Genomic DNA, 21,859 nt, shown 5'->3' with positions numbered 1-21,859 from the left:
TAATCAGAAATAGTTTCAAAAGTATCAGAAGTACCTTGTTGTAATTTTTGGCTAGAATTTTCTCCATTACTTTCATTGTTTGGAGATTCTTAATTGGTTTGATTTCTGCCTTCTCTTCCTTTTTGTTCACGTCCTCTTCCTCTTTAAAAATTTGATTCACTTTTATTTTCAAGAGTAAGCTTGATTTGTAGTGCTTGTTTCATAGTTTTATCTTCTTCTTTTTTTGTAATCTTTTGTTTATGAATTTGAAGGAACCCATAAGTTTTAAAGATATTTGTTCCAAATCTTTAGATTCTTTAATTGCAACAACAATAAAATCAAATTTTGGATCTAGAGATCTTAGTATTTTTTCTATTACTCTTTGATCACTTATTTATTCACCATTTCATCTCATTTGATGAACAATAAAAATAAATTTTGAGAAGTAATCAGAAATAGTTTAAGAAGTACATTGTAGTAATTTTTCAAACTCAACTCGTAAAATTTATAGACAAAATTTTATCAATACCATCGAATGTTTTTTAAAGCATTTCCCAAGTCTCCTTTGAAGTATTTGCTAGAGCGATGATCTCGAATATTGTATCATCAAACTCTTGGTAGATCGTAAATAAGACATTTTTCTCATTCTTTCTTCGAGTTATTTTCTTGCTTCTGCATTCATTGCTCGTTCTTCTGTTAGACTTGGTTTAACAAATCTATCTTCTACAAACTTTCCATATATCTTGGGAGCTTAGAAGAACATTCAATTGGATACATCGCTCCTTTTATTGGACTTGGTTCAACAAATCTATCTTCTACAAACTTCCATATATCTTGGAGCTTAGAAGAACATTCACTTGGATACATCATGTCATAATTTTCTTCTATCAATACGGGGATCTGAATGATACTTGAGGAAGAGGTCGTAGTTTAACCTATGCTCTGAAACTTGAGCTTGATAGGAAGAAGAATAAAGTTATTAAATAAAAAAAGAATTGGACAAGATTAACTCTTTTATATTTCTCTTAAAATTCTTTATAATTTCAAAACACTATACTAACGAGATTTATATAGTCTGTTTCAATCAATAAATCCCTTTAAAAATTAAGCTTCTCCTTCCATAAATTAACCTCTGCATACGAACACTCGTCACTTTCTCCTCGCCATGGACACTGAGTCCGTTGATACCCAGAGAGTCGTCGTGGAGTCCGGCCACGATTCCCACACCTGGAGGAAGCTCACCGGAGACAACTTCTCTTCGCACGCCAGCTACGCCGATCTGAGGCAGAGATCTGTGACGGATATGGGGAGTGTCTCGCGAACCGACAGGAAGATCGTTGAGGGAGAGTGCTTTTTATTATGATTATATGATGCGTTTCATGAATGTTTTAAATGATGAATGTTTGGTATCATGATTAAAATGTTGATAAATACTTAAAATTTTTAATATTTTAGTATCATGTATGATATGCTCATAATGACGATTGATTTATTTTTCGGTATCGTACATGAAAAATGAAATATAAGATTTTGAAATTATACATATTTTAATTTGAAAATATAAGGATGCATAAATAAGACCGATATTTACCTTTGTCAAGATTTAGAAATTGATGTAAAGGGATAAAGAGATACAAAATTGTATTCTTCCCTTCTTTTTGACAATGACAAAGGGAAAGCAAAACTTGCTAGAAAGTAAATTTACTAGCTTGCACAAGTCAAGAAGATACAAAAACTTGCTTGCATGCTTGCATATCTAAAGAGAAGATGCAAACGTACTTCATGTAGCTTGCTTCATGTAAAACATTGTATCTTGCTAGCTCGTTATCTTGCATTATTTTTCAAAAACTTGCTAGCTTTCATACTTCAAAGAGAAGTAACACTTGCCAAATTGCTAGCTTGATTGTTGCAAAATAATGTAAAATTTTGCTAGCTTGCACTTTGCAAAGAAAGCAAAAATGACACTTCTCAAAAGAGAAGAAAGAGCTTGCTATCTTGAACATCACTATCTTGCCAATATCAAGAAGCAAAACTTGTAACTTGCACAATGTATTAGGAAGCAAGAATCGTTAGCTTACACACTTCAACAAGAAAGCTACCTTGCACTTTATCGAAGACGTGCCTCATTTTTCTGATTACCTTCCTGATTCGTCAGTGAGTCATGCTCGATCAGTCTATATGCTCGTCCGCCGTTCAGTTTGAGTTTTCTAGCTGTAGGAGCCGACCAATGAATATAGTGCATTTTTTGATGAAATTATTGTGGTATCTTGATCTGATCCTGTCACTTTGTCGTTTGTCGGAGGTTGGAAGCGAAGATTTTAGCATATTAATTTTAAATGAAAATGCAGATAATAGCCCTGGTTGCTCACTGTGTTCTGCTATATCGAGTGTTAGAACCCTAAATCATTTTTTGATTGGAGCCCACGGAAGGAACCGCTGTGGTGCTTGTGGTAACGATGAGGGTTTATAGTGCAAAATATTCACTGATATGTGGTTTGTGGCGTCATTATTATGATACAGAGACGGAAAATGAAAAGAACAAGAAGCAGAGAATATACGAAAATTGAACTCCTACAAAGATTCATTTGGATGAAAAGAAACCTGGTGCACTTGAACAACCGCAGCTAAAGACAACTAGTAACAGGTTTTCTGAAAAATAAATGTCAAGACATTCAATTGAATGATTGCGGAGAACCTAATCAAGATGAACTTTTCTGTACATCAGTCACTAACATAGGACGAGGACTAGTGCTCTGATAATTGTCAGGTTTCTGTATTTTTTATTGTAGCTTTCTCAATAAGGTTGTTATCTCCAAATATGCATGCGAGTATGATTTCCTTGCTTCTTATTTCCTTTATGAAAATTACCCTAAGTTTTGATTATTATCTTTGTCACAGATGTACCGAAATCCACTGCAAGACAATCCAGCCTATTCAGTCGTCAAGTACGTATGTGATGATTTCTTCATCGGAATGATAACTTCAGTTCCTTTTTCTTTATAAGACAATAAATTACAGAATTGTTTCCCTTTTCCTGGAAGCACTTTGTTAATGAGGATGATACTGTTCCACAAAAGGTGAGAAACATTGATGGAAAAATTTTGATATCAGTAATCTGTTATTTCCAGGATATTGATTCTTGAACTTCTGTTCTCTGGACTCTGCAGATTGTTGTTCAGAAAAGCATTCCTGGAGGAATCCATTTTCAACGAGGCGAGCCTCGTCAGAGGGTATGCTACACGACATAGATGCTAATCAGCCAAGTGCTGCGGAGAATCTTAATTGACAGGTTGTTTGCATTTTATTTCAGGTATATTTTGGGCCAGAAGATGTTTATGCATGCATTCTAACCTGTGGAGGCCTTTGCCCTGGGCTTAATACAGTGATCAAGGACGTAGTTTGTGGACTGTCCTACATGTATGGTGTCAAAATGATGGTTGGTATACAGGTGAGGAACAAGAAAGTTGGCCACTTCATTAGTAAGTTTCACTAATGATTTTTATGGCGATTTACTTCAAATTTCTTCCTTTTGTGTTGGTCATTTATGCTTGTTGTAGATTTGATATCATTCATGCATTAACTGACTTGGTCACCACCATCTGTATTCTTGCACTAACTTGGTCAATATCATCCATAGGGTGGATATAGGGGATTTTATGCTCGCAACACTATACCTTTGACTCCAAAGAGTGTCAATGATATCCATAAACGGGGAGGCACAATCCTTGGCACATCACGAGGTGGTCATGATGCTATAAAGATCGTTGACAACATTCAGGATATAAATCAGGTAATTTGTTGAAGTATGATGCATCTTAGTGTTTTTATTATATTTTTCAGCTGAAGGATTTACAGTCTTTTATATTTTAGAAGTTGATTTATAGGTGGTTTCTCTTTCCTCCGGTTTATATTATAGGAGGAGATGGAACCCAAAAGGGAGCTGCTGTGATTTTTGAGGTAATTGAATCAGGAAGCAGAAAAAATAGAGTTTTATGCACTGTAAACTATTGCAATTACAGAACCTCACTTGTAAGCTAAGATTTCATAACATGATGTAATGTTTTTTTGTTTCAATAGTGATGTAACAATCTGCCCTAGTCCCTGATGATCAAGGACTGAAAAATATTGCCTTCCCATAGTAACTCTTTTATCTTTTTGTTTGTTGTCCAAAATCTGTCTCCTTTACAATGGGAAAAGTGATGCACTTAGCTTGTATTGCTGCTCTGGAGAGAATATGAAATTCTTTCTCATATTTAATCTTTCGCATGTTGAGCAATGATATAGTCTATTCTATAATCGATAAGATAAGTGAGTCTAAACCTTTTATGTTCCTTTTCTTGTTGTCTAGGAAATTCGAAGACGTGGCCTCAAACTTGCAATTGCTGGTATTCCAAAGACAACAGATAATGACATTGCGGCACTGCTTTTTCTATGTTAACTGTACTTCATGCGATTGTATGATGGCACATTCTTTCCATGTTAAGCGCTTGCAGTATATAATTTGCAAGAACATTCTTTTTTAATTCAGGTTATTGACAAGTCCTTTGGTTTCGATACTGCTGTTGAAGAGGCCCAGCGTGCCATCAACGCTGCACATGTAGAAGCGGAAAAAGCATGGAGAATGGTATAGGTGTTGTGAAGCTAATGGGTTGCTAAGGTGGTAAAGTTCATTTCTTAGTAAAATAGCTTCATCCCACTGGCCAATTATGTTTTGTACTTTGTAATTTAAATGATTAATGTTAGATCTACATCAACTTGCAGTCAAGCAGTTCAACTTTTTACCTAAGATGAGAAGATGGAAAAAAAAAAGATATATTATTTTTCCAAAAGCTTCTCTCTTTATTGTCGATAAGTAGTTGCAATTCAGCTCCTTTTTTGAGTTTTTATACCAACAGTCTGAGTGAGTTGTAAACAGCAGAGAGAAGTTTTGTAATGTTATGTTTTGTGTATCCGAAGATCTAACATTATTTAGCAAGCATACTCTTCGATTTTTGTCTGTACTAATATGGATTTAGCAACTACCCTACTATATTGTGTCAGAACTTACATCTAATGAGATTCCATAATGCAGGGTTCATTGCAGTGTATGCTACTGTTGCTAGCAGGGATGTGGTATGTCTGATAACTTCTTGGTCATCTTGGTCTCTGGATTCTTGACCCTTTGTTTGAGATTCTAAGTTTCATCTTGAAATGCATACTTTATGTTTATTTTTCTTTTCACTAAATAGTGACACATCTTCTTCCCCGTGTCATGCTTATTTTATTAGGACTGCTGCTTAATACCAGAATCGCCATTTTATTTGGAAGGCAAAGGTGGACTTTTTGAATATATAGAAAAGCGGCTTAAAGAGAATGGGCACATGGTTATCGTGGTTGCTGAGGGTGCAGGGCAAGAACTTATGGCTGATAGCATCCGATCCATGGGTCACGAAGATGCTTCCGGAAACAAGCTGCTTCTTGATGTAGGATTATGGTTATCATCTCATAAGATAAAGGTGAGATCCGCAAGATAAGTCAGTCAGTCACACAAGGAACTTTTTTGTCTTCTTTAAATTTCACTTGCCACTAAAATATACTCAGTTTTGCATGTGATCAATTAATTTCCCAAAATCCCATGTTGATGACTAATAAATATAACAAAATAATGGAGATATGCCCTGCTTTAGATATGATTGTGCAATCTCAAGTTTCACAAATGCTTTTAGTGATAGTGATGGACGTTTCTCTTTAAGCATTACATTGCAAAATACAGTGTCCGGTTGAAGTTTTGTGAAGAATGCAAAATATCGTTGCAAATCTGAACACAAGATTGCACGTATCTTTGTCTCGTAGGATTACTTTACAAGCAAGCAGGCAAAAAATGAGAATTAATCTTGAATATATAGGTAGGTAGGTACATGGGTAGACTTGGCTATCTGCATATTTAGTTCCAGTAAATAACTGGGTCTAACATGCAGCTTGAAATGCAGATCCGACGTACATGATTCGTGCAATTCCAAGTAATGCATCTGACGAATGTCTACTGCACACTTTTGGCACCAAGTTCTGCTGTTCATGGGGGCAATGGCAGGATTCACTGTTGGGATAGTTAATGGATGAAATATGGTTTATGTGGATGCTCACGAGCCTTGAAATATCAGAAACGTTCTTGGAAAATTGATTTTTGATGAAAGGTTATCATTCTCAGACATGGCAAGTATGAATTTAATTACCGGGATGAAGCCATGACCCTGTAACTCGGAACGTTTGGAACTTCACCGATCGACGCCCTTTGGAAGATGATGATGATGATGCACCTTTGACACATGAGTTGAACGACCAGTCCTTAGACTCGCGCCTCCCGAGAGGATCAGTTCAACGACCAGTCCTCTTATACATACACTTGGCAGTGATTCTGATATAAGATAGTAAGAAAATAATAAAAATATTGCTATCTATCTTAGAAAAGTATTTTCCTTTCTATTTAGTTTCTTACAAGTCTTGCGTTGGTCATTTGCCCAATTGACCCGCCCGTACGCCGTTGACGCATTTAGGATTGACGGATCGGGTGTCGGATCATAAGTGAGGTCACGCGCTAAACCAGTGCGGCTCTTACAAAGAATCCGTGAAAAGCGGGACCCGGTCACTCTGTATACACGTTTCATATTTTCGGTGCAACCCAACATCTTTTGCTGTTCCTGTGAGTAGGCCAAGTTAGAAGCAACCGACAAAACAAGGCAACTGTCGATTAGGAAACGTGCTCGCGTTGCGATAAATCGTGAACTGTTTGGATTGCGATGTGCTCACGTAGCTACAACTAACGAGGTTTTTTTCTCTTTTGATTGCGATGTGCTTACGTTAACGAACGCGTCCACCATCGAATATAAATCACCGCTAGAACTCAGCAACGACACTTGGAACTTGGAACATGGCATCATCATCTTCGTGCTTGGTTGCTCTTTTCTTTGCCATCGCCGCCACCATTCCTGCTGCTCATGGCCAGTCGCCGCAAGGTCAGCGCTCATGGCGATCACCTTTCATTTTTTTGTCTTTTTATCTTTCATCGATAATTAGTTTATAGTAAAGGGAGAAATATAGATATAATATCATGCTCGTGGTACTAAACAATACTGAACCGATTGCAATTAATCGTTGTGATTCTTTTCTTTTTAGCTGGCTTTATAAGCATCGACTGTGGGAATTCCAAATCTGATTACGTCGATCACAGTACAAGTTTAGCATACGTCTCCGATGACCGATTTATCGACGTGGGATCAGATTTCTACATCCAATCAAACTACATAAACTCCTCTGTTCCAACGCTACAAGTCAATCTCAGAAGCTTTCCGGATGGACTCCGGAATTGCTACACCTTAAAGCCTGTGCCTCAGAACAGTACGTATCTTGTCAGAGCAACTTTCATGTACGGGAACTACGATGGCAAGAATAGCCAGATACAATTTGATCTTCACATCGGAGTCAATCATTGGAAGACGATGAACATCTCCGATCCATCTGCTATCTATACGGCCGAGGCTTTGAGTCTTGCTACTGCCAATTCCACATCAGTTTGTTTGGTTAATACTGGGGGTGGAACTCCTTTTATATCTTCCTTGGAGTTGCGGCCATTTGAGAACGGTGATTACGGGAAATACGTGAATGCTTCGCAGTCTGTGGTTCTCGTCACACGGCGCAACATGGGAGCATCCGACTCCGTGAGGTAAGCGAAACATACACTTCTTTATTTTGTTTCTGTGAATGGCGATTTTTCTTAGAAGACGTCTTCAATTTTTTTTTTTTTTTTTCTAAAGAACGTCATTTCTTTTGGATTTTCCCAAATAGGATCCTTATTTCAAAAAATTATTCAAAATACTCTTCACCAACTATTTCCATCAAAATTTTCTGCTAATTTTCCTCTAATTTTGAATTATCATAGTAATTTTCATTTGACTCATTTATAATATTTTTATTGAGGTATTGAAAACACTATAAGTAAGATCAAAAAAATATCGTAAGTGATATCATATTATACCTATTGTAAACTGTTACAAAACCATATATTTTGGGCTTGGAATTGATGTGGTCAAGGTCAACAATTTATTTGGGTCATTGACAATATTTTCAAGTAGGTTTTATAGTATTTTTATCTTAACTATTGGTTTAGTGATGATGTACCAAATCAAGTTACCAAAGGTTAAGGGTTAGAAACCTCATCCAATATATATATATATATATATATATATATATATATATATATATATATATATATATATATATATATATATATATATATATATATATAAAAGTTAATTTTTTTATTATTTTTTAAGTGATATTATTCATAAATTATTATAAATATCTATTTGAATGATATATCAAATGATTTATAATACATTTCGATTCTGTTTGGTTTATTTATAATTTTTTTAAATAGATTTTGTTGTTGTTGTTGTTGTGGTGGTGGTGGTTAAAGCATTATAACGAGAGAAAAAAATACATTCTACTTTTGTAAGCAAAAATTTCAGGTATTTATTGAATAAAAATACTATTTAGAAAAAAAATAAAAGAAAATAATGTTTAAAAAAATAAAAATGAGAATCTTTTTGCAAGAAATCGCCCTTCTATCGATCCATTTAATAAATGAAGTATGTTTTCCTCATATTTTCCCCTTGAAAGCTGTGTCTGCACATAATGGGCAAAAAAGCCTCTAAGCCCATGGGAGCAATCTCAGATTCCCCTAGTAAGCGACCTGATTTCTGAGGTCTGGTATGTGAAACGGGCGATGGACCGATTGACCCAAATAAGGAGATACAATTTTATTTCAGAAACGTTGAGAGATATCATGAACAGGTTCCCGGACGACCCTTACGATCGCGTTTGGAAGCCCTTGACGGATCCCTCCTGGTCCAACTTGTCCTCCATCTCGACGGTGAACAATAGCGGCAATATGTTTGAGCCGCCGTCCGCCGTGATGCAGACGGCGGTGGCTCCGGTCAGTGGTTCGCAACTGGCCTTCTCCTGGGACTCCGTCTCCCTCGACGACGAGCTTTACACCATTCTGTACTTCACCGAACTCCAGAAACTGACGGGAAACGCGACGAGGGTGTTCAACATCACCCGCAATGGGCATTTGTGGTATATCTCATACAGTCCGCCTTACCGTTCGGCTGGCGGCATTCGCGACGTCGTGCCATTCAAGGGATCTTCTCGGTACGAATACGTTCTGAACGCGACGAGCGACTCCACCCTCCCGCCCATCATCAACGCGTTCGAGGTCTACTCGTTGATGCAGCTCACACAAGCCGCCACCGATTCCGGAGACGGTAAGGCGCTGCAGCCTTCTCGCCTTCTCCTTCACCTTCAAGTAATCGAAGCTTTATCTTTGTTTCTTGTCATCAAGAATGCAGCCAAATTAATAATTATCATTGCTAATATGTCAGATCAGGAAAATTGATGTCCGTGTTTTCATTTTTTCGCGTGTCGATTGTGAATTGCCAGTCTTCTCTGCAGCAGTTTTTTATGTTTTAGAACTCTACCTTGTACGGACTAATAGATAGAGGGTTCAACTAAGTGACAAGATGGGAATAGTTTGAGTCGCAACGACTACAACAAACCACATTTTCCTTTAATCAAGACAAAGGAATCCAACATTTTAAGAGTTGTAAATTTAATGATAAAACAGAAAGAAAAGATGGAAGAATGGGTTCTTTTAATGCAGCCCGACTTTAGGTTAGGCTAATTTTGATCTGATCTGATTGTGTTCGCCAAGCCCACGGATGGATACTAATTGGAAACCGTTGAGCAAACTTTGAGTGAAAGCATATCCAATACTTTCTATTTGTAATTGTGCTAAATTGGATGGATACTAATTGTCTTCACATCATTTCTTTTGCAATTACTTTGCACCATTTAGTGAGTCAGGCTCTGCACTCAATATCATATTTGTTTGTGTTGCAAATTTCAGATTGGAATAAGACTTCAAAGCATGCTGGTCCATTGGTGGATCATAAGATTCAATCTGCCAAGCAGACAGGATAATTTTCTACATACGTTATCTGGATTTTTTTTTTGAAATGGAAATAACTGTGACTATGCTAATAGCTCACGTTGACTGTACGTGCTTATCCAAATTTTGGACAGTGAGTCTAAGATTCCAGGGATCGCACGTTCCTCTTTTTTTCCTTCAATTTTGCAAAACTGGTTCCTACTGAGGATGGAGTACCCAAACAAGTTGTAGTAGTTTGACCACAAAGCACCATTCAAGTGTTGAATTATGAAAATGATACTCTTTTGAATTTAAATAAGAATAGCTTTACTTGCAGTGGTAAAGTCTCATTCCAACAGCATAGCTATCTGGAACAGAGCATGCTGAGAACCAAAAGATCAATTTTTGTGGCCAGTTTTACTGTAACTCCATGTGTCTTAACATGGATAGTCTAGCTATTTCTGATTACTCATTCCACACGATCTTGACTTTACAAGATTTGTTTGGTTATTTTTCTTGGAAATGATATGTCTAGTTACAGCTTTTAGAATACAAATACTAAATCCTGGCATTTCTGATAAATCATTTTTAAGATGAGTTGCTGATAATTAATTTGAACCGTGGTATAAGAATTCGGAATAGAGAGTAGTTTGGTTAATGTATCTCCCTGTTTAATTCAAGTTCCACAAACTGAACTTGGGCATGTAGCCAGTCCAAAAGCAAAAGGAATACTGGAGTATTCATAACTAAATCTTGCCATGCCTAACAATTTGAAATATCTAAGAAATTTGGAAGCTATTGGACACAAATTACTTGCAGCACTGCCTTATGAAAATAATTAGAGAATATTATGTAGCACACCCACATGTGGTATCAATATATAGATTATTATTCTACATTGATGCTTGGTCATATATGTGATTGCAACCATAAGTAACATCTTAATTTCTACAACTCACTCAAAAATATTTTGTTTATTCTAATTTTCTATCTCATTACTGGCTGGGAACACCTGATACCAAATTAAAATGGGCATTTTAATTAGTGACTATTTTCTATTAAAAAAATCATGTTCCTAGTATACACTAATGCGTGTTAATTCTTGTATTTTCCTGGATACCAGTTGACGCCATGATGGCAATCAAATCACACTATCAACTTAAGAGAAATTGGATGGGTGATCCATGTGCTCCAAAAGCATACGTATGGGATGGCTTGAATTGTAGCTACAATACTGATCCACCGAGGATCACAAATATGTAAGTGTTCTGTGTTCAAGAAACTTAAAAGAGGGAGAAAAAAATTCATTTGATGGAATCATTGAGGCTATTATTAAAACTTGTACTCAAAATATGTTTTGTAAAATGCAATATTTTGCAGAAATTTGACTTCCACAGGATTGACTGGTGAAATATACATCTCTTTTGCCATGCTTGAAGCTGTCAAGTACCTGTAAGTGCAACTGGCTTTTGTTCTCTTTTCTAGAGCAAGTAATTTGGGTTATAAGTTATTGAAATATTTCAGTCAACGACCCAGATTGCTTCTCCTAATATCATATTTCTGTCAGCAATGTTGAACGAGACAATTAGTATATTGCATAAGCAAACTTCTTAATTTGATCCACAATGTAAAGCATCACCATGACTAACCAGTAACAAATAATTATCTGAGCCAATACCAGTAATGTGCCATGGGTTAATTTCTCTGATCGATATCAATGCTACCTTATAAAATTTAAATCTTGCACGACTGCAGGAAGTAAGATATATACAGTTGCTTAATTAGTAACTAATTCTCCTGGTCCGTACCAGTTTAATGTCCACTGTTCGATTCTCAGGGAAGGCTAGAAAAAATCTGCCTGCCAAGGTAATAAACATCAACACAGGCTGTCACACCTTAGATGACTAACTTTTTTCTACTGATGTTCCAGTCGTAACTTGGTCAACAAAGTATAATGATCATCGATCAAGAAATAGATAGGTATGATGTCTATTTTCGTCCAGTTGTTAATCTCTCAGACAATGCATGGGCTAAACGGAAGTGATCCTCTAAGCAGTTGCTGGAAAAAGGGGCTCTATAGGCATGACCACCACATAATGCAGAACCACATTATAACAGGTGTTCTTGAAATGGTTTTAGTGTTTCAGTTATGCAAGTTAAGGAAACAACACACAGCTTATGCTTACATTGCAACATAAATCAGCTAGTTAATAACTGTGCACCAAAGGGTGCTTACATGTCATTCAATGGTTGCAGGCATTTTTTTGTGGGTTTACACTGACTAGCTTATCTTACCTATTGCCTCTATTCCCTTTACAAAAGGCATTATTCAACATAGAAGGTCGGAATGCTTCTTGGAGATCTCGATATGATCTGTACATTTAAGACTTAAACCTAGAGGCTAAATTACTGCAGTTCGCATGTTAAGAAGCTCTTGCGTGAGAAACAAGCTTCATGTGCTAAAGAACATATGGCTTTATGAATGGTTTAAGCTACTGTAAAGGATGTAAATACACTTTGACAACACCAATCACATTATGGGTACAAGCCCGCTGCATGTCAGAGCACTAGAAGCATTTTTTGCTTGTATTGACTGCAATTTCATGTTGGGACTTACGCCTTTCTTGTTGTTGTATTGACTGTAAACTTTCAATGATTATGCCTAAAGACAAATCAATCATATATCTTGACCACACTATGGATAACCAAATGGGAGCTGTACGAGAGCCTTCTTCTGGTATTGCTCAGAATATTACAGCTAAAAAGACACATGGCTTTCCATGCTAGATGAACAGGAAATCATGTCTTCATATGAATCACTCGGGTCTGAATGGTGTTGTATATTTATCCAGCAAAACTTTCTGTTCATCAGTTAGCTTTAATTATGATTCCAATTTTGGAAGGTAGACTGTTGACTTCATGTAATGCAGAGAGCACAGTTGTTATGTCGAGCTGTTCACGCACTAAATGATCAATATATAATTTCAATTCCAGGGACTTGTCTCACAACAACTTTAGTGGAGCAATACCTGATTTTCTAGGCAGTTTATCATCTCTCGTTGTCCTGTAAGTGTTTCGCATCAAAGTTTTGCAGGCTTTTGATATATAAGATTAACGTCAAAAGTTTATGCTGTTTCAAGCAATCACTTGACAAAATTCAAGTTCACTGGATTAATTTTTGATTCTCAAGGACTTTTGCTGCTTGATAGTGATTATTTTTTACGTTATATCGCAGAGATTTGTCTTTTAACAATTTAACAGGAACAGTACCCGATTCTCTTGAAAATCTTGTATCACTCCAAATTCTGTAAGTTATTCAACTTTTGATCCGGAACATAGATGAAAAATAGGAATATTGAAGAGCAATGTATTGTTTCAGAAATTTGGCAGGAAACAATTTCAATGGATCTGTTCCTGAAAAACTCTGCAAAAGGTCAGATGCTGGGTTACTTACACTCAGGTTTGTTTTTTTTTATCAAGCTCATGTATGTTTTAGGGATTATATCAATAAATATTGTGTTCTCATCCTACCAGACTGCATTCCTTTTGTCCACGGAAACTATTCCAAATATATCTTACTTGGTGAAAAGGTACTTGTGCCAACATAATACGGCACTCCCAGAACTCACCAGAATTCTAGATCATATCAAGAAGTACTTTTGTATGTGGTCACATAGGTTGTCCATTCTTCTTATAAAGCAGTAGCATCATATACCACTTTGATTATTCATATCAGACATTCTATGCCATGGAACTACTAAAGTACCTGAAGCTTACTTCCACTCTCCTCCATTTCTGCATTGGTCTCGTCTTACCTAAGTTGCTTCCTTGTACTAATTAGTCACTTCCAGAAATGTATGGAAACTGTGTACCTGGTGGAAAGCCATTATGCAAATTTCTTCCTGAAAGGAATAAGGCTTGCCTTGTGTAAAGCACAAAATATAGATGTGAATACATTAGTGTTGATTTGAACATGATGAGAGTCTTGGAAGCAGAATCTTACTCAAATTCCCTTGCCAATAGAAGGTTCCATGCGAACATCAGCGAGGTTCCCAGACACACTGCACACACATCAACAACAGTCTTTTTGCTTATATGGGCAAGACTATGTACATTGATCCTCCCAAATCTAGCATTTCCAGAGCTTTATGCACTAGGCCACCCCCTTTTTGTGCAAGTCTCATATATATTCAATATCTTTTCCATACTCACAAGTGCATACTACAATGAATTTACTTAATCTCATATCTTTCACATGTAAATCTATCTAATCACAAATTAGTACCCAACAAACGCTTGAATCCAAACTGAACACCCAACAATCTCATCAATTTACTATGTGCAAGACATTGTTCATGGTTTCCTGTATGGGTCAGCCATATGATGTCCACAAGTTATGGATTATGGGCTTCCAAATAAATCACACCGTAGAAATCAAACCTATCTCACCAAGCAAATTAATCACATCTGAACACACGACTTCTTACTTGGCTCATGAACTAGACACTAGCCATTTCACATTCTAATGTCTCTTGAGTCTGGCACTGATCTATACAAACCAATATATGAGCTTTAATGCCACTTGTCGCGGGGGTGGGTGATCGGACCCAAAGTCTCCTACCAATAAGAAGGCTCATGCACATACACACACAAGGATGCCACAATGCAAAAGCTTAAGCTAATGAATAATGGGTCATCATGTGAATATGTTGTCTTACCACCCCAAACATCCTTTCCATGTGTTATTATTGACTCGAGTGAATTCCCAACGGACAAGGTAAGCATATAAATAGTTTACAAAGAAATAAAGAAACAATAGAGCAATGAAGCACAAATGGTCAATAGAATATGCAACTGGACAAAATCATAATCCATTTACCAAATTCTTTAAACCATAGGCTTGTAATTGAAACACTGAGTTACTTGGGGGGTAATGTTACCATGGGTTATTTCTATGCTTAACTATTTTTTAAAATTAAACAATACCAACTGAAATACTCATGCACAAGATTTGGCAATTTTTTATGTGCGAAAATTGGCATGAAACACACAGCTGGTTAAAGCTGATTGATTTTTAGATTTTTTTGACAAAAAAGATTTTTATAATTTTTGGATCTTCAGATAGTGTTGCAGTTTGAAAGAGGCTTGTGTTCTTTCTCTGTTTGTTGGTTGGTGAAAAAGTGTTGGCAAAAAGGCTAGTTGAATTGCATGTTTGGTGAACGACTTTTAGTTGACAAAAAGGCTAGTTATATTTCCTAATCATTCTAAGGTAGGAAATATAGCTTGTTAGAATGATTGGGGTGGCATAAATTATTTTTTATATATTTAACTCGTTATATGACAGATTTGAATGACGACAAAAGATCCATGAAATCAATCCCAAATAATTGAGACTTAGCTTTGTTGTTATTGTGGTTGTTTGTTAAACTCACGATATGATTTTGGAGTCTACTAAGATCGTCGTCTTGAACCTCCTTTTACAAGTGAAATTTAGAGTAAGGGTTATCGGGATTAATGTTGTGCACTTGCCATCTTCTAGCTCTATTCACTAATGTCATGCAATAACTGAACAAGTGTTGATTGCTGCTAGACTTTTCCCTACTGCCTATATGGAGCTTACATCAACTGACGATAGTTTTTAAACATTCTTGATGTCAGGCTTGACAAAAATGGCTGTAACAAAGCATCTTCATCAAGGTCCAAAATAGCTATCATTGTAATTATTGCAGCAGTGTCTGGGCTGCTACTTCTTGTGGTAATATTGGTAACTGTGGTATGGAACATCAGAAAGCAGCAAGGTAATAATTTGAAGAGAAAAAATGAGCTTGGTGTACGACACCGTCATTTTCAAATTCTGCATTGAGTGCTAATGGTCAACTTCTTGTTCTTTTCTGATAGGTCGGTCCTCTAATACCTCTGTGCAGCCACGTAGTGTTGTAGTCTACTCTCAGCAGAGAGAGCATCAAATTTCATTTGAGAGTAGGCAGTTTACATACACACAGTTGGAGAACATAACCAATAAGTTTACAACGGTCATCGGGAAAGGAGGTTTCGGCATGGTTTATCATGGTTGCTTGGAAACTGGAAAGCAAGTTGCGATCAAGATGCGTTCTGTATCATCACCACAAGGAATGAAGGAATTTTTGGCTGAGGTATAGAAATTTTATTTGACCTTCGAAATAAGACTATTAGATGACTTGAGTGTGATTGTTACTCGATAAAATTTTTTTATTGGGTTGTCACAAATCCCGAAAACCTTAAGTTGGTAGTAAAGAGTCAAATATATTCATGAAGTCTAACGTTCCTCTCTCCCCGATTTAAACTTGACATGTAAAATTGAACCCAAATGTATGGTCGAAGTCAAATACAGAGTAAAAAATTTCACAAATATTAGTTAAAGAACAAGATGAAACTGTTAGAGCTAGCCCCAAAAACTTTACCAAAGGGTAATTTTGACAACCCAACAAAGACAATAAAGCGAAAAGATAAAAGCAACAAGAATACCAGATTTACGTGGTTCGGTCAATTGACCTTGACCTACATCCACGGACCAAATCACTACTACAAATGCCTTAGGAAGATGTTCCTAGGCCATAAAACACCCGAAAATATTAAACAAGAAAAATCCAAACTATAAGCCCAAACTATTTAACTGAGTGTAGACTTAAACCCAAAGCAAACACTTAGGTTTTTCTTGTGGTGCATCCGACTTTAAAGTCCAGACCCTTATTTATAGTTCCAATAGGAGATAACAAGCCTGATTTTCCCGATGTGGGACTATGGGACTTACCAAACTAACAAATCTCCACCTTAGCATGTCCAAACAAAACTTGCTCTACATTCTTCATAAAAGCCTCAACGGACAATCACAAACAATGAACACCAATCATGTCCAAGCACTGCTTGAATTTGTAAACTGGAAGAGGCTTCGTAAGTATATCAACTGGATTGTCCTTCGTATGAATTTTCTGAACAAGAACCTTTCCCTCAGCAATAGTATCCCATTTGCATCCAACAATTTTCTTACTCGAAGGCGACTTCACAAGATCCCAAGTTCTATTCTGAAGGAGAGATTCTATTTCTTCATTCATCGCAATCAACCACTTAGCGGAATTATCACAAGAAACTACATCTGAGTAGGAAGTAAGCTCACCAACTTCACTTGTTTCTTCTACAACAGACAAAGCATATGCAATCAAATTTGCATATCTTTGTGGTGGTCGAATATTTCTCCGTGGTTTATCTTTGGCTATGGAATATTGCTCTTCCTCTGGATTATCTGCATCAGTAGAATCGGGACCATCTATTAGCATTCTTTGAGTAGAAGAGTTCGACTTAAAATAATCTGAACTACAAATCTCAAGCTCCACCTGCTTCTGTGCACTATCATTTATACAACTAGTAGATTCCTCTTTGAAAGATAACATAGACAATTCATCAAAAGTAACATCTCTATTGATTATAAATTTTGGGGATTTGGGATCAGAACACCATAATCTGTATCCTTTCACCCCAGAAGTATACCCAAGGAAAATGCATTTTTTAGCTCGAGGCTCTAATTTTCCTTTATTTATATGCATGTATGCTGGACACCCAAAAATTTTTAAATCAGAGTAATCAGTAGGAGTACCTGACCAAACTTCCTCCGGAGTTTTAAAGTTAAGTGCTGCAGAAGGAGCGCGGTTGACAACGTAACAGGCCATAGTAATCGCCTCTGCCCAAAAGTCCTTTGTCAACCCTGCATTTGAGATCATACATCTTGCTCTCTCCAAGAGTGTTATGTTCATACGTTCGGCCACACCATTTTGTTGAGGCGTCATCCTAACAGTGTGATGCCGAACGATTTCTTCATTTTTGCAGAATTCATTAAAGTCACATTCACAAAATTCCATGTCATTATCTGTTCGAAGCTGCTTAATCTGTTTACCTGTTTGCTTCTCAATCAAAGCCTTTCATTGTTTAAAGGTTAGAAAAATATCATTTTTATGCTTCAAAAAATAAACCCAAACTTTCCTGGAATAATCATCAATGAAAGTCAACATATACCTAACACCACCCTTAGACTGAACATGAGCTGGACCCCAAAGGTCTGAATGAATATAGTCAAGAGTACCTTTTGTTTTGTGAACTGTCGGAGAATTGAAGCTGACTCTTTTCTGCTTTCCAAAAATACAGTGTTCACAAAAATCCAGTGGCCCAGTACTCTGTCCGCAAAGTAGACCTCTTTTGCTCAATATGCTCAAACCTTTTTCACTCATATGACCCAAACACATATGTCATAATTTGGTGATGTCAGAATCAGACAATGATGATGACGAGACTGTAACCGAGCCTGTGACAGTAGTTCCCTACAAAATATATAAGCTACCAGACCTACAAGCTTTCATAACAATAAGGGCACTTCTAGAAACTTTCATAACTCCACCTTCAGTTGTGTATTTACACCCAAGGGCCTCTAGGGTGCCTAAAGAGATGAGATTCTTTTTTAAATCGGGAACATGTCTAACATTAGTGAGCATTCTCACAATACCATCATGCATTTTAATTCGGATTGTTCCTCTACCAACAACATCACATGCTGCATTATTGTCCATCAAAATAATTCCACAATTACAAGATTCATATGTGGAAAACAAATCTCTATTAGGACACATATGATAAGAACAACCCGAATCTAAAATCCATTCATTTTTAGACCTCGTCTTGTTATCAGTAGCAAAGAAAATATTTCCATCATTCTTATCAGCTGCTACACTAGCTTCAGCAGACTTAGTAGTTTTCTCAACAATTTTTTCCTTTTGCTTTAATTTATTTTTCAATTTAAAGCAATCAGCCTTAATGTGCTCTATTTTATGACAATATATGCATTTCAAATTTCTATGTCTGAATTTAGATCTAGATTTAGATCTTCTATTGTCAAATTCTCTTTTATCCATTCTACCCCTAACAACCAGACCCTCAGCCTGATTTCCTCTACTTTCCCCAATGATATATCTGTCTATCTGCTCCTTAGATTTTAGTGCAGATTTAATTTTTTGATACGAAATTATTTTTTTTCCATAAATCATAGTATCACGGAAATGCTTAAAAGATTGAGGAAGAAAACACAAAAGTAATAGGGCCTTATCCTCATCATCAATTTTTGTATCTATATTCTCCAAATCCATAACCAAGGAATCAAATTTATCAAGATGTGAGAGTATAGATGTACCTTCAGTCATTCGAAGCATATACAAACTCTGCTTTAAGTAGAGACGATTCTCTACTGTCCTCTTCATATACAAGGCTTTAAGCTTGTCCCACATGCTCTTAGCCGTAGTCTCCGTAGCTACCTCCCGTAAAACCTCGTCATAGAGATTTAGAATAATGCTGGATCGGGCCTTCTTATCCATACCTGCAAGATCTTCTTTTGACGTACCATCTGGAATGTTCTCAGCTCTTTGTAGTGCCAAATCAACTCCGTCTTGAACCAGAATGGCCTCCATCTTGAGTTGCCACATGTCGAAGTTGACATTTCTGTCAAATTTCTCGAAAATGATCTTTGTTATTGTCATCGTTGTCAAAAGATTCCGAAACCAGGCTCTGATACCAGTTTGTTAGAGCTAGCCCTAGAAAATTTACCAAAGGGTAATTTTGGCAACCCAACAAAGATAATAAAGCGAAAAGATAAAAGTGACAAAAACACCATATTTACGTGGTTCGGTCAATTGACCTTGACCTACATCCACGGAGGAAAGAGGAGCAAATCACTACTATAAAAGAGAGACTATTACAAATGCCTTAGGAAGATATTCTTAGGCCATAAAACACCCAAATCTATTAAACAAGAAAAACTCAAACTATAAGCCCAAACTATTTAACTGAGTGTGGACTTAAACCCAAAGCAAACACTTAGGTTTTTCTTGTGGTGCATCTGACTTCAAAGTCCAAACCCTTATTTATAGTTCCAATAGGAGATAACAAACCTGATTTTCCCGATGTGGGACTATGAGACTTGCCAAACTAACAGAAACAAAAAAGGGGGCAAGTATAGGCTTCAAACTCATAACATGTTCTTACATCATGACCAAGATTTCGATTAAGTTACCACAAATCTCGAAAGTTTAAATGGCTAGTCTTAACACTCCTGAATTGAAAAGGTTGGTATTGATGCTAACCAAGATGAGATGCCAAAACAATCCTTTTAAACAGCTGAAGGTTAATTCAGCTTACATCTTTCTTGGTATTGATGTCAGAATGCTACCTTACATAGCTTGTAGCTATTCCATATAACAATTTATTTTTTAGAATATTTCTTGACAACATTTTGCACTTCATTCTGCAGGCCCAGAACCTGACGAAAATCTACCACAGGAATCTGGTTTCTCTGGTTGGTTATTGCATGGATGGGAATTGCCTAGCTCTTGTTTACGAATACATGAAGCAAGGAAGCCTTCGAGACCATCTACGAGGTTTAGTGATGCTGAACATGAAGACTGTAACAACTATTTTTTAAGTTCAATTTTGAATCGCAAAGGACATTATTTAGTTCTCCTCCTGAGGCTTCACTGCTTTCCTATTAAATGATTAATGTATATTATTTTATTATGCACAATGATTGAGAAAGAAGTTTAGGGACTTGGAGGATCATTACAAAGTTAGTTAAATTTGAAGTCGAATGTTCAACTTTTCTTGATTAGGAAGGGGTAAAATACTTGGAATCATTTTTTTTAAGGGGCTGATAGGGACATAGGGTATACCAGACTGTTGAAGATTAATATATCTCTTGGCTCATTACTTGAAACACATCAGTTGAGGGAGGTATCTTAGAAATTATGCAGCAAGTAACTATGAGTTTAAGAAGTAACTTCTCCACAGATATTTCCTGCTGATATTTTGTTAAAGTTGTCTCCATGGGTTTTCTAACTTATAATCATCACAGTTAAGGCTGGTTGTGCCAAAGTCTTGAGTTGGGGACAGCGGCTTCAAATTGCACTGGATGCTGCACAAGGTTTTGGAGAATCTTTTGTCTGTGTACTTGCGTTTGGTATAATTACTTAATCTCTATTTTATATGACAGGGCTGGATTATTTGCACAAAGGATGCAAGCCTCCAATAATCCATAGAGATGTCAAGAGCAGCAATATTCTCTTGAGCGAAGAACTAGAGGCTAAAATAGGGGACTTTGGGTTATCCAAATCTTTCCATAGCGATGAGCAAACCTATGTGTCCACAGGGACAGTGGTTGGCACCCCTGGATATATTGATCCCGAGTATGTTTTCTACACTCTTTTTACCCCACTCTAAATTATTTATAAACAATTTATTCATACATCTCAATGTAGAAGCGACAATGTGCAGAAAAATAAGATGGAAAATGAATTCATTTATCTTAGTATGTCTTCCTGTCACCACCCAATCTAATAGGCCCACTGGTATAGTGATCTAAAAAGAATTAAACTTTAACTATGTAACCGAATATACTTCATGCTAAATTTTTAGTAGTTACCCTATAAAATCGGTCCATGCTAATCTAACCCATCATCATTTTTCAAAGGTAAGATTAGTTGGGGGTATTACGATCTCTTCATACTTAGGTTTTATGTCCTCAATATGTTCTTTTGCTATACATTCATAATTCTAGATATATTATGATACTAGTTTGACTTGATGCAGCTGACCTATTGGACTTGGATGAGACATCAGTATTTGGTTTGAACTTTGAACTAAATATGGTTTTTTTTTTCTTAAATTTAATATTTCAAACACTATGATCAACATGGATATGTGGAGATCTTTGAATGTCAGATAGCAGAATTCTTGATCTATGACTTCCTGAGCTGCCATGTTTTAATTCCCAGATCCAGTTTGCAGGTTTGAGGAATAGTCAGTTCAATTGCCAAAGCAACATAGTAGGATTCATTTCCTTGCCATAAC

The 21,859-nt window shown here is 36.5% G+C and overlaps 1 protein-coding gene and 1 pseudogene across 2 annotated transcripts in view; both read left to right on the top strand.

Annotated features, from left to right (window-relative positions):
* The first annotated feature begins 1,282 nt into the window (after window positions 1-1,282).
* On the top strand, window positions 1,283-6,078 carry LOC135609028 (ATP-dependent 6-phosphofructokinase 3-like; annotated as a pseudogene).
* Window positions 6,079-6,872: 794 nt separating this feature from the next.
* The window catches only part of LOC103981737 (probable LRR receptor-like serine/threonine-protein kinase At5g59680), a 28,984-nt gene continuing 13,997 nt past the window's right edge, over window positions 6,873-21,859 (top strand). Inside the window, exons 1-13 of one of the 2 annotated variants that reach the window (XM_065103995.1) lie at window positions 6,873-6,971; window positions 7,132-7,678; window positions 8,809-9,281; window positions 11,067-11,202; window positions 11,324-11,395; window positions 12,938-13,009; window positions 13,179-13,250; window positions 13,323-13,403; window positions 15,602-15,741; window positions 15,842-16,095; window positions 20,268-20,394; window positions 20,865-20,933; window positions 21,003-21,195. In XM_065103995.1, coding sequence (XP_064960067.1) covers window positions 6,887-6,971; window positions 7,132-7,678; window positions 8,809-9,281; window positions 11,067-11,202; window positions 11,324-11,395; window positions 12,938-13,009; window positions 13,179-13,250; window positions 13,323-13,403; window positions 15,602-15,741; window positions 15,842-16,095; window positions 20,268-20,394; window positions 20,865-20,933; window positions 21,003-21,195 — 2,321 coding nt within the window. In that variant the 5' untranslated portion in view covers window positions 6,873-6,886. The remainder of the gene's footprint in view (window positions 6,972-7,131; window positions 7,679-8,808; window positions 9,282-11,066; window positions 11,203-11,323; window positions 11,396-12,937; window positions 13,010-13,178; window positions 13,251-13,322; window positions 13,404-15,601; window positions 15,742-15,841; window positions 16,096-20,267; window positions 20,395-20,864; window positions 20,934-21,002; window positions 21,196-21,859) is intronic. The other variant, XM_065103996.1, reaches the window with a different exon arrangement.

The sequence above is a fragment of the Musa acuminata genome, chromosome BXJ2-4 (assembly GCF_036884655.1).
Source record: "Musa acuminata AAA Group cultivar baxijiao chromosome BXJ2-4, Cavendish_Baxijiao_AAA, whole genome shotgun sequence".
NCBI classification, from domain to species: Eukaryota; Viridiplantae; Streptophyta; class Magnoliopsida; order Zingiberales; family Musaceae; genus Musa; species Musa acuminata.
Note: the sequence above shows the minus strand (reverse complement) of the source record. Positions and strands in the feature narration are given on the sequence as shown.